The sequence below is a fragment of the Pleurodeles waltl genome, chromosome 6 (genome assembly GCF_031143425.1).
Source record: "Pleurodeles waltl isolate 20211129_DDA chromosome 6, aPleWal1.hap1.20221129, whole genome shotgun sequence".
Classification (NCBI taxonomy): Eukaryota; Metazoa; Chordata; class Amphibia; order Caudata; family Salamandridae; genus Pleurodeles; species Pleurodeles waltl.
In genome coordinates, this window is record NC_090445.1 from 55,054,011 (window position 1) to 55,066,875 (window position 12,865).

A 12,865-nucleotide genomic window follows, 5' to 3' on the forward strand; every position below is an offset into this window, starting at 1 on the left:
TACACTGCAAATTATTTTTTGTGATGAAAACTCACAAGTCTAAGGAAACAGCAAGCTCCTAATCTGTGCCAAATGAGTGGGGGAAAAGGGAATTGACATGGTTATGCTGTGGTGGGTGCCAAAAAGCTTTGGCAAGGTCACTTGATACTACTTCTGTCATTGACGCAAAGCCAACGCTCCCTACCGGAAATGTGAAAGCTTTTATGTTTCTGGATCAAGCCTAAATACTGGGATAATTCTACAAGTGAGTAGTCTGCAAGTAGAAGTATCCATTAGAACGATCCATTTTGGTGAAATAATTCATTACTTCTATAATGTGTGAGTAACATGAGCGGTTAAACTATAAAATCTATAGAAAATCTTGACCCAGGTTGTGAGGGCACTGGAAAAGGTTGTACAAATCCTATAGGCTTGACTTTCTCTGTGTTAGCCTGAACACCAAAGGAACATTGACTGATCTATTGTTGAATAGATTTTGACGTGCTAGGCCACCACAAATGTCTTTACAATAATTCTTACATCTTTCTTTGTTCTGGATGCCCTACAATACGTTCCCACTCTCTTCCAATCTCTTAAATTATTTTGTAACCATTGTTCTCCTTTTAACTTTTCATGTCTGTGTCGTATTTGCTTTAAAAACATAGTGATTATATCAGAGTCCTGTGACATGGTTGATGAGATATTAGTAGCAGGTATCAGTTCTTCCTGTTCTTCTAATTGTTTAGAGAGAACATCTATCCTGCCATGCTAATTCTTTGGTCTGCAAGTGATTGTATACTGAAAATTAGAGGAAGCCAAAAAAGAAATCTGTCATATCTCGCATTTAGACATTTCACTGATTTTATACACAGTAGTTTTTATAGTCCATCGAGACAGTGACATCATGTAATGGCCTTTCTAAATTGTGTCACTAATGCGTGAAGGCTTCGTTAATCACGAGCAGCTCCCTATTATGGAAGTCATACTTCCTTTCTGAAGTGGAAAGGGTTCTTGAGTAGTAAGCAACCAGATGTACTGCCTTGGTCTCAGGATCTCTTGGCAACAATACCACACCAATCGTAAATGGTGATTCATCAGTCTCTATTGTGATAGGCACCAGCAATTCCAAGTTGACAGACAAATTTGCAAAATTTAAGCTTGACTTTCACCTGTTCCTTAAGGAAGAGCTTTCTTCCCAAAGAGGGCACCTTTTTAGGAAATGCCTTCTACAGCCACAGTATAGAGTTGCTCTTTGCAGTGACATTCCTTTTCTTCCACCGATAGTGATCTCCGCACTCCCCCTAATTGCACCATTGGCGCATACCTTTATTGTTGTGCCATTCACTTTTGTTTTTTGCTCAACTCAGCATACAGCATGGGGCTTTGTATTGGCCCACTTCAGTCAGTGGCTACCGTCAGTCTTAGTGAGAGCACTTTGCCTTTTCTTCAGGGCACATCCTAACATAAAGGTGTCCCCTTCTTTATCTGGTATTACCATGACAATGTGTGCTTTTTGAGAATTAAATGCATTTTCAGTCTGCCCTGCTATGTGTGTTGTAATTTGACAGGATATTTTTCTCACTTTTAGCTTCTTTGGAGATGTTCTTTGCATCACAGAGTAATAAAAGTGTTATTTTTCTTTTTATTGAGCCCATTGTTTGTCTCGTCTTTGTAGTACACTCATACTTGGACGCTGTCACATTGCATTCTCTCTTTCAGTTCATATCGCACACAACATCCACACCTGTGTGGCTGGGCAGAGCATCTGCGACAGGAATGGATGAAAACTGTGACCATATGAAGTCAATATGGTCTTAGTACGGTTCTCAGTTTGGTCCGTTCTTGTCTCAGGTAATAGGCCCAGGGTGGGGTACCATTTTTATCAGGATCAGATCTCACACCAATTCTTTCTCTTTCACTATCCGTAGATTCCAAACTCACACACCTTACACTACCCTCCTACCCAACATCAGGGTAATTTGCAGACCATAACAGCCGTTTATTGGAACTTTAACCTATGAGTGTATTCTTCATAGTACTCAAAGGTGCCCTGGCCCTGCACTCAACCCTCCAGCACAAACAATTCTTCCTTAGATGGGTTTCATTAGTAATCAAATATGCATTTACCTTTTAATTCCAGAAGCTTATCCTGCAAGGAGGCATGTTTTCTGTTCTGCAGAGTCTGCTGCACAGCAGCATCTTCCTGGGGTTTCTCGGCTTTCATTTGATCACATCTGCCGGTTATAAAGCAATATTGTACATGAACTCTGCGTTCATTTTTCTCGCTCACTCTCACTGCACTCAAGGTTCTCAAGTCACATATATAATTGTTATAGGGTGCAACATTGTCTCTTGGATCTGTTGCAGCGTTCATTTTAATAAAGCTTTTAGTGACCCAAATGTCAGCAGAAGGTAACAAATTATGTCTGATGTGTAACAGCCTAACACAGAAAGGTGCACTGACATGTATTTTAAAAGTGCTCATGTTTTCATTTGTGGTGGTCACACTTGTGTCTACCGGATTTAACAATGTGCTAATAAGATTTAAATAATGCTAAAGTGTATATATCTAACGTGATGCATTAACAGTTTTACAATTTATAATAAAATGTTTATTCCATTTGATTGTATAATTATTAATGCTGAATTTACAAGTTTGTATATTATGTGCGTTTATTAACAAGTATTTTGATGTGGTTTCTATTTCCTGTGTTAGCATAACTAGGTCTGTGGAGCTCGTATTTGCAGTCATGTAAAGTGATAAATCATTGTTCTTTCTAACGTGAATATTTCCACTAGGTTCCGTATCTATGAGTAGCAATAGGTTCTTTGTTCCATTGTACAGAGGCTTTTAGTTTAGTGACCTTGGTATGAAACATTTAGGCCTGTGGACTTAACGTGAAATAATTTGTTTCTCTTAGCATACAGATTCTCATGGAACTGAGACAAGCATATTGCAAACCATGAGAAGAAATTGGAATGTAACGATGTCTTGATTGGACAATGCCTTTTTGTGTCGGATATGGTGGCACTGGATCAATGAATCAGAATGTAATGTGCATTTTGCATAGGGATGGACTAAGTTTTAGTCAGCCTTTTCTCTGCCCTAGATTCTGTGCAGTCTCTCTGCACCCTTCCTGATGATGCTTTGGTCTGAATTTGCTTCTGATTTATTTACTTTGCTGATGAAGAATCCTTGAATGCTGTCCCTTGGAGAAGTATATCTCTCAGCTGATTGCCATTTCCCTTGACATGTTCCTTTTTTCTAGATTCGAAGCTAGTATGCTGACACTCACACTCTATATTTTTCTAGTTAGTATTCTGTAGACCTAGAGATATTGTTTTTCAAATTATTTTTGTCTCATTTTGTATTTTGCCCACATGTGTTAGCCTATCCCCACACTTGCATCTCCTAATTTAGTTAACTGTAGGGACTAACCATGTCCAGCCCTGAATTTGTATACTATCCTTATTTGAGCTTGACAAATGCTAATACAGTTTGACCTGAGATATGTTTCTGTGTCTCAGATAATTTCCTTAATGATATGTATTATTTTTCTTGAATGCTTAATTGTGCTGATGCTAATTTGATTAAACTTGTTCACCGCTTTGGGCAGCCTACGGTATTAATATATCTTTATAATTTGATTTTACACACAGACTTCATGACATTAACTTTGTGGTTGTAAAATACACCTTTGAAACCTTTCTTTGATTGGAGTTTCTTTCCGAGGCCATATTGGTCATGTTGTCTAAATTTTGGGGATGGTGTTTAAGTAACTGTGTATGGTTCAACACAATTTTGTTCTGGGTCAAAATGTCCCTCGACCTTAGTGAAGCATTTGATTCCTGTGAAGGATGAAAACATGCTTGCAGATCTCTCTGCAGAATTGAAAGGAATTTTCTTTGGGGCCCACTACAATTAGTGGACATTGAGACATTGTCCTTCACTGCTGGTGTCCAATGGCTTGAATTCACTCCTATTGTACAGTTGACTATGGAAAGGTGGTGCATGTGTATCACTGCAGGGCTGCAACTCTCTTGTGAAGAAGAGGTCATAAGGGTTTGTCTGGCAAGGAATAACTGGCTTGAAGATCCAATTACCAGTTATGGTAGCCACCCCTTTGAAAACTCTACTCTTTCATGAGCTTGTCACTCGTGTTAAGTCTGTGCTTTGCCTTAAGCATCAACCATTCATTAGCATTCCAAGAAACAAACCATAACAATAAAAAGTGCCGGGAATTTTGTTTTTTATTTTGCTTCTGGCCACCTTCTCGAATGCTAGGGGTCACAGTGAGTGACAAAGCAAATCTCAGTCAGGTCTAAATTCCAGGTGCTTTTGGGGCACCTCCACATAGGCATAAAACAAGCATGGTTAGATGGTGCCTTACTTCCTCCCCAATTGCTGTTCAAGGATCCAATCATGCTATTTTAGATTATTTTGAAATGTTCTACCAGCACATTAGACAATATGTAATTCACCTTACACCCAAGGTTTCCTTTTTCAAAACTGTTGCTGGCACACTTTCTGTGAAGGAATCAAGGCAACATCCACAAGTGAATGTGGTCATCACAGCAGGCCGACCATGCTGAGGTCAACACTCACAATCACTATAATGATCCACCGCTTGGATTAGACTTTGGCAGACGGAGTAAAGAGAGTCAGGGCAGTAGAGGACTTTACATCCATCATTCTGCCATTACTCTGCCCACCACATTTAGAGTTTACCACTTGCCCTTTGGTGAAATGCAAGTTTCTATGAACCATTGTCATGGTGGTACATGCAAAGTCATATAAAGTTTAGTGTAAGTGTTCCTCACCAATGGCAGACGCTCACCAAACTTCCAACAAACTCCCAAACGAAGAGATTTGTTTGGAAACGGAAAAAAATGGGCTCAACAATGTGGGAGTTTTCTCCCATGGTGTGGGGGTAATTTTTTTTAATTGTCTTTCACCGTGGGGTACTCCTAGTGGTCACGGACAGTAAAAAATAAAAACAATAAAAACAATCTGACTGTTTACTCCAAATAGAGTCGATGGACAGGCGGCTTTCCTCCGACGACCTGTACTCCTTCAGAGGAAGACTTAGGCTGATAAAGTAAATTTTACTCAGGGTAATCTAAATCGGGTCCTAGGTCCTATGCGGCCGGTAGAGTACAGTTACAGTAGTCCCAGAATCCTGCAAACTAGTGGCTCTGTATCATTCCACAGACTTAGTGTAGATATAATTAGGTAGTAGGTGGTATCTTTGAGAGATCTGCAGAATCCTTCTACCATAATTGAACCTACTGCAGGATGTTGTGTTCACAAGGAAGAAAACAGGGGATCAGCCCATAAAAGGTTAAAAGTAAACTACTTCCCTTTAGTGATCCAGAAACAGACATTTTTGGGGGAGATACATGAGAAGAACAACGGACCCACGAGAAGATAAGATTTGTATTGGTGTATTTAATTGGGAAAACGCCCTCTACGCAGACTCCTAACCAACGAAGTCCTGGTTAACAGAAGCGGAAAAACACTTTCCTTAACCACGACTTCCTTATTTTGTGCCTTAACCACGCATGTGCTGAACAACGCACATGCGTGGTTAAGGCACAAACAAGGGAGTTGGCTGAGGAGGGCAACGCGGACGACGAGACAATGACGAAGGTAAGTGGGGGGGCGGGGTTTTTTAGGTTTTGGGGTGGGGTCGGCGGGTTTTAGATTTTGCGATGGGGATCTGGGGGCGGGCGTTTTTTTTTTTAGGTTTTGGGGCCGTGGTGGGGGGTTTTAGGTTTTGGGGCGGGGTTGGGGGGAGGGGCGTTTTTATGTTTTGGGGCGGGGTGGGGGGTTTCAGATTTTGGGGCAGGGGGTTTAGGTTTTGGGGCGGGAGGTTTTGAGGCGGGGTGGGGGGGCGGGGGTTTTAGGTTTTGGGGCGGGGGTGGAGGGTCGCTGGGTTTTAGGTTTTGGGGCGGGGTGGGGGTTGGGGTTTTTAGGTTTTGGGGCAGGGTTGGGGGGGTGGGGCGTTTTAGGTTTTGGGGCAGGGTGGGGGGTTTTAGGTTTTGGGGCGGGGTGGGGGGTCAGGGGTTTTAGGTTTTGGGGCGGGGTGGGGGAGTGGGGGTTTTAGGTTTTGGGGCAGGGTTGGGGGTGGGGGGTTTTAGGTTTTGGGGCGGGGGTGGGGGGTCGGGGTGACGCATGCAGGATCAATGGATGCCTATCACTAATGCCTTTACCAGGAATGCCTTTACAACAAAATATCGTTGTTAAGGCATTGGTGGTAAAGGCATTAGTGGTAACAACGAGGTCGGTGTTCCGACCTCATTGTTCAGGCACTCGTTGTTCCTGCAGGCGGCTTTCCAACATACAATCATTTAATTGCAATTTTGTGTAATATAGATTACCTTCATGAAGGCAGTCAGTGGAGACATACCCAAGAGAGTCACAGTACAGAGGACATGAAAATGACAAAGCACAAAACTATTGGTTAGCAAAAACATTTACTCACCTTTGTTAACTCTCTTTCTGATGGGTACTCTATCTACATGCACATTACTCACCTTCTAAACATCCTAGATGCCATTCTGGATTCCAGAAACTCATCAACAGCTCTCCCACACCAATAGATGGTTCTGGCTCCACTTTGAGTCCTTGTGACATCACTGGGCCATAAAGCATCAAGAGGACATGTGGGATCATCAGCTATGCAACGGGGAGGTGGGTGGTTCCGTGAGGAATCTGCAGGTAAATAAAGAGTATCCACCAGAAAGAGCATTACTAAAGGTAAGTAAATGTTTTGTCCGATGGACACTTCTTCCTGCAGATTCCTCACCTTCTGAATAGATTCCCTAAGTGGTTGTCAACCAGGAGGTGGGTGGGTTGCTGCTTATACCAAAAAATCCTGAAGGCCAGAGCGTGTGAAGTGGCCTTCTCTCCTCACTTTAGAATCCAAAAGTGTGGAGGTAAGCCCAGATCGCTGCCTTGCAGATGTCTATATTGACAAGGTCCTCTGGTACACTGCTTTGCCTTTCATCTTCCCCACAAAGACAACAAGGAGCTGGTTGTCCAGTCTGAATTCATTTGTCCTGTCCACGTAAAAGCTGACCACTGACTTTATCCAAAGTCTGTGTAGTCCTTCAACATTCTTCGTTGAATATGGAGGAGAGAAGAAGGCTGGTGGAGTGATAAAAAGGCAAAAGCACTTTCCGCAGGAAAGCAACCGGGTGATGCAGGCCAGCTAACAGTGAGGTTCTCAAGGTTTATGAAGCAGGCAATCAAAGTATTGAATGATAAAGTCCTCATTGAGCAGCACAGCTAAGTGACCAACCCAGAGGAAGAACTGCACTTCGTTTGATGCTGCAAGAAACTAGCCAAATTCCACTGCATTGAACAAATGTTTAGCAATCTAAATATTAGGGGTGGGCAATAAATTCCACTCCAGCGACGGAGTAGGACTTTTGGGTACTACGTGTTATACATGTAACACAGAGTTCCAGACAAATTCTGCCAACTGCTGTGTGGTGGAGCTTTTCCCTGTGCACGGCTCGCCAACAGTAAGTTGCCGTGCAAGAATTGACATCCCCTTGTGCAATTTTTTGGCCACTAGGTAGAGGTGGGCGGAACTAGTGGAGTTTTACTCTGCAGACTTCCGCTAAGTTACATAAAAACTCACCCCTTCTGCACCTTGTGGTAGAGCCATTGTGCTGGTGGCTGATGCAGGATCGTTGCGTGTTCCCAGGGATTGGCAATCCAAGGGAAATAAACAGCGCAAGCGAAAGACAACCCATAATGTAAACTGCTCAAAGAGCTGATAGGCAGTCACTCAAAGTGTCACTCCACTGACGCCTGCAGACTGTGGCCTGAGCCAGCAAACTGCTGCCAGGAGAGGAACAGCAACAACCAGACACATGGGCACCTATGGCGAGTGTCCACTACACCCATACATGCACACATGATGGCAGCAGTACAATATCTAGACAACTGAGTACGCAAAGAAAGTGTCCTATCCAGATACATAGAACGGAAGCATTATCCTCAAAGCGATAGCTAAACGGACAAAATCCAGGGACGTTTTAATTTATTTCTTGTTTTTTTACAGCGCTTACGCTGTCTTATGGTTGTTTCAGGGTGCCGTTCATCTACGGGGTAGTCAAGAGGAAGAGAGATCACATATGAGTAGGAAAGAGACCGCCAGCTTTAAAACGAGACAGCAGTCAGAGTCTTCAGCTTACACACCTCTTGAAATAGCATTGGATTTTTCAGTGTAGGACAGGGCCACGGGGCAATTGTAGAAGAGATTGTTTTAAATGAAAGGGGTTATGTGTTTTTGGTAACCATTCTTATTATTGTGTGGTGTTGGACTTGTTTCTGCATATTTTTAGAGGACATATATCTTGATTGTTTGTGTTATCCTGGTAACTCTAGTATCTTCGTCAAGGTATTTGGCATTAAAAAAAGACCACTGACAGGAACATGAAGGCACAGGAGCAGAGCTCTAGCAACCATGGAGGTAAAGAGGCAAACTAAGCAATGCTGAGTAACTACCAGGTAATTCATTATATCGAAGGGTGCCTGGCTTTCACAGAAGGCAGTCATAAATCAAATTGTATATGTTTACAGGTGTTTGCATATTTGGTAATTAGAAACCCACTAAAAAGCTCGCCTGATCCCCAATTTTTTTTCTTCTGTCCATATAATAAAATATGCCAGGCTGCTTTCAGTTTAGTATGTTGGGGAATCTTTGCACTTAAAGAGTGCATTTCCCTCCCAAGTTTTCTGTAGACTGTGGTGTGTTGTGGTTTATTAGACTAAAATCCTGTTAAACTCTACAGTGTTTCCTGAGCCTACAAAAACCACCAGCGCAAGCAAGATTATCAATACCGCTGGCACGCGCTCCATCCAATAATCTCTCTAAATGGGAACTTGTGCAGGAGGAATTCTGTGCATTTTAGTTTGCTAATTTGCTTGAATTGGAATACATAAACTTAGGCCCATATTTATACTTTTGACGCAAACCTGCGCTAGCACCATTCCAAAGAGCCAGCAGGGCGTCATATTTAAGGAATGGTGGTAGCCGGCGCTGCGGCCTGGTTAGCGTCAAAATAAATGACGCTGGCCGGGCAGCGGAGGTGTAGGGAAGACTGGGGGCTGTGCGTCAAAGAATGGTGCAAGTCAGGTTAGAGTAAAAAATCTTGACTCTAACCTGACTAGCATTGTTTTTTGACGCAGAACCCCCATGGAAATGACTCCTGTTTTAGCAAAGACAGGAGTCATGCCCCCCTGCCGATTGGCCATGCCCAGGGGACTTCTGTCCCTTGGGCGTGCCCATTTGGCACAGTGGCATGTAGGGGGGGCCAAGTTAGGCCCCCCATGCCACTTTAACAAACAAACAAAAAAATACTTACCTCTACTTACCATAGATGGGTCCCCCCATCCATGGGTGTCCTCCAGGGGTGGGCGAGGGTGTCAGGTTGTGTCCGTGGGTGCAGGGAAGGGCAACATGTTGCCTGCTTCCATGGTCAGACCATGGAAATGAGCCCACAGGTCCCCTAATGCCTGCCCTGACCCAGGCATTAAAAAATGGCACAAATCAGGATTAGCGCCATGTTTTAAGGCCCGCCTCTTCCCGTGCATCATTTTGACGCCGGAGGATAAATAAGGAGCAAATGCCTTAGAGTCATTTTTTGCACGGGAACGCCTACCTTGCATATCATTAGCTTAAGGTAGGTTTCAACGTACAAAAAATGGCTCACACTCCATAACTTTGAAGTTAGACGGGTCTAGCGTCAAAGTATAAACATGGAGTTAAGTTTGCGCCAGATTTGCGTTAAATATTACGCAAATCCGGTGCAAACAAAGTATAAATATGGGCCTAATTTTTCCAGAAAACATTGTTACTTTTTATTTGGGAAGCACAGTCACGAACAATCCTTTCTGTCCATCTGAAACTGGGATTGAAAGAACCAAGCACAGTGCTAAAGCCTTGTTTCAGGGATATATCTTGGTGTGAATTCTCTTATCTATTCCTCATGCATGTGTTGTGCTAGCCTTACTGTACAACTTCAATGTACATGTACAGTACGCAGCCTGTGTCACCAGGCAGCACCTCTAAGCCTAGCGCACAGGCAGGGGTTAAATAGAGTAGTGCTGAATTATTAAGGAGTAAGACACTATTACTAAATTACTCCAATTCTACAGGCAGAACAACAAATTCCACCCACCCCTAGTGCTAGGAGGGCACCAGATGACATTTCTCTAACACAGGCGTGCCACCGTTTATAGCGGGAAAACTGTCACTCAAGTAGAAAATATTCAAGCAGCAGCAAACCCAACTCAAGAAACAGCACGCTTTGGCGTGCTGCGTGGTGCCGTTCATGCGCATTTTGTTGTGCAGAACAAGTGCGTGGTGCTGAAAATCAGTGCAAGCAGCACAACTTGTGGACTTCCACCCTTTCACAGATCTTTCACAGATCTACTCGGAATTTCGCTGAGTTTTCATGTAACTGCTTGGAATTCCGCAGAGTGAAACTACGTGAGTTCCTCCCAGACCTACTAAACATCAGTTTTTAGCCACAATTTGTGTAGCTCCCTAAATGCATACAATATTAGTTAATGATTACATAACCAACAGAGCCTGTGTGGGCCATTTTTTAGAAGCCTTTAGCCTTCCCACACATAGGGAGCAATTAACAGCGCTTCACTAAGTTCCTGAGGAGAAAAGTGTGTATCAGAACACTCTGCATCAATCAACCAGCTGTCACACTGTGCCAGGGATGGGCCTGCCCAAGCCCACTAAACCAAGGTGGGAGCCCACACCTCTGGACCCACCACACAAGAGGTGGCTCCCTTTAAGAATTTGCTGTGAAAGGCACTTGCAGAGATGCCAGTGACGTGAGCAGATGTGGCAAGTGACTCCTGAGTGATGCCATCTTGAAATATCTTAGCTGGCTATGCAGGAACATTGGGACAGGTACGGAGAGGTGATGTGGCACACCAGGATAGACCAGATGTGCATCACTGCAGGACCCTTCTGCCCCCTCTAAAAAGGTCTTATGCAGGAGAAGAGCTCTCTTTTGGATGTGTTCTGCTGGACACAGAGGCCCTCATTATGACATTGGTGCTCTTTTGGCAAGACTGCCGTCAGTACGGGCGCCAAAAGACTGCCAGTGTTGGTAGTCCGGAGACCGCCATATAATGACTCACCAACAGATTTCCACCCATTGACAGGCAGAAATCCGACACCGTCAGTTCCACAGCCAGCACCGCCATGCCGCAAAGACTCTGCTGTATTACGAGAAGTAATATGGAATGGCGGTCCCTGCACGGCAGTGCAATGCTGGTGGTAGCACTTCCGATACCCATTCCCTCCCGGAGGACCACCTTGCTCACACAGGTAGGTGGACCGACTGAAATGAGGGTAGCGGGGGAGGCATAAGAGGGGAGTGGGTGTGGTGTTCGCAAGTGTGTGGTGTGTGCGTGTATGTGTGTGTGTATCAGAATGGGTGTGCATGAGTGCATGTGTGTACGTATGCATGCATGTAGGGTGTAGGGGTGTGTATGTATGCAGGGGCGGTGGGGATGTGTAAGTATGCGGTAGGTGGCTGAGGGGTGAATGTATGCGGACGGCTGGGAGTGCTTGCCTGTGTGCCTGAGAGTGAGGGTGATTGTGCGGGTGCGTGCAATCGGGTGGGGGTGTGTGTCAAAAGTGTGTGGGTTAGTGGGGGTGTGTGTCTGCAAGTGTGTGGACATGTGGGGGTGCGTGTGCGGGTGAGAGGAATGGGGATTCCTGTCGTCAGGTGCGTTTCTGCCAGGGTTTTCGTGGCGGTGCGACCGCTGCAAAAAGCCTAGAGGTTTCCTGAGTCGTAATGCTGACGGTGTCTTCAGGCTGCCGCTGGGTCGGAGGTGCTCACCTCTGGCCCAGCGGTCCGACCACCATGGCGGTACTGGTGGCGTTGTGGCGGTTTGGCTTCGGCCAAACCGCCGATGTCATAATACAGCGGTCTTTACCGCCAGGCCTGCGGCGGTAAGACCACCATTGCGAGTGTGGCAGTCTTCAGACCGCCACACTCGTAATGAGGGCCTGAGACTGGAGGCAGTTGCCATAAATAATTGGAAGGAAGAATCCCCTGATGCCATCTGGACTAAGGACTCTGACTTCTGTTGACCCAAGGACCAATGAGGCCATCCCCAGGGCCAAGGTAGCTGGTCCCCTCACGCCCCTTGAGGACTAGTTGGCTTCTACATCAAGGAGGAGGGAGGCACAGAGGAAACCAAGGAGAAAGACTGGTGCAGGGAGCAAGTGAAATCAACTCCCTGCAAAGTTTGTTACCTTTGAGGCCAGAAGGTCTAACGTGCTCCAGGTGGCTATGGGTTGCCACCAGGAGCAAAATGAGACAAAGAGATGCAACACGGCCCAATGGGGCCCGAGATATCTGACTGAGAATGATTTTGACCTTTGACCCACAAAACAATCATGGAGCTCCACTACCCGGCCAATTTAACCCCCTGGGGTAGGCCAGGGCCCAGGGGTCACCGCAAGGAGGATTCCTGATTTTTCACATTGGGAGGAAATGTGCATGGGGCCCCCTCCCCTGTGTCCAGTGGATCTGGGGACCCCACCCCAGGTGGGTTTCATTACTGGGGTCCCAGGGCCCCAACATCAGGCCCCAATGGACGGGATTAGCAGAGTGCAGGAGCGGCTCAGGATCCCTTCCCTGGGCCCCAGGAAGAAGAGAATGTAGGGGGAGTGGTTCCACGGTCCCCCCAGTAGTGGCTGGCCCTCCCCGCTCCTCTTCTTTGTGCCTGGGGGGCAACGGGAGGCCGCCACAGCCCCTTGACATCAGAAGAGGGCAGGGCAGACAAAACCTGCTGGCTCCCACAGCAGTACAAAGGAGTGCTGCACGGGTGGGG

General features: G+C 45.4%; 1 protein-coding gene across 1 annotated transcript in view; it reads right to left on the reverse strand.

The window, feature by feature from the left end:
• LOC138301476 (E3 ubiquitin-protein ligase TRIM39-like) overlaps positions 1-12,865 on the reverse strand; it is a 197,789-nt gene that overhangs the window by 59,970 nt on the left and 124,954 nt on the right. Inside the window, exon 6 of the mRNA XM_069241989.1 lies at positions 2,107-2,213. Coding sequence (XP_069098090.1) covers positions 2,107-2,213 — 107 coding nt within the window. The remainder of the gene's footprint in view (positions 1-2,106; positions 2,214-12,865) is intronic.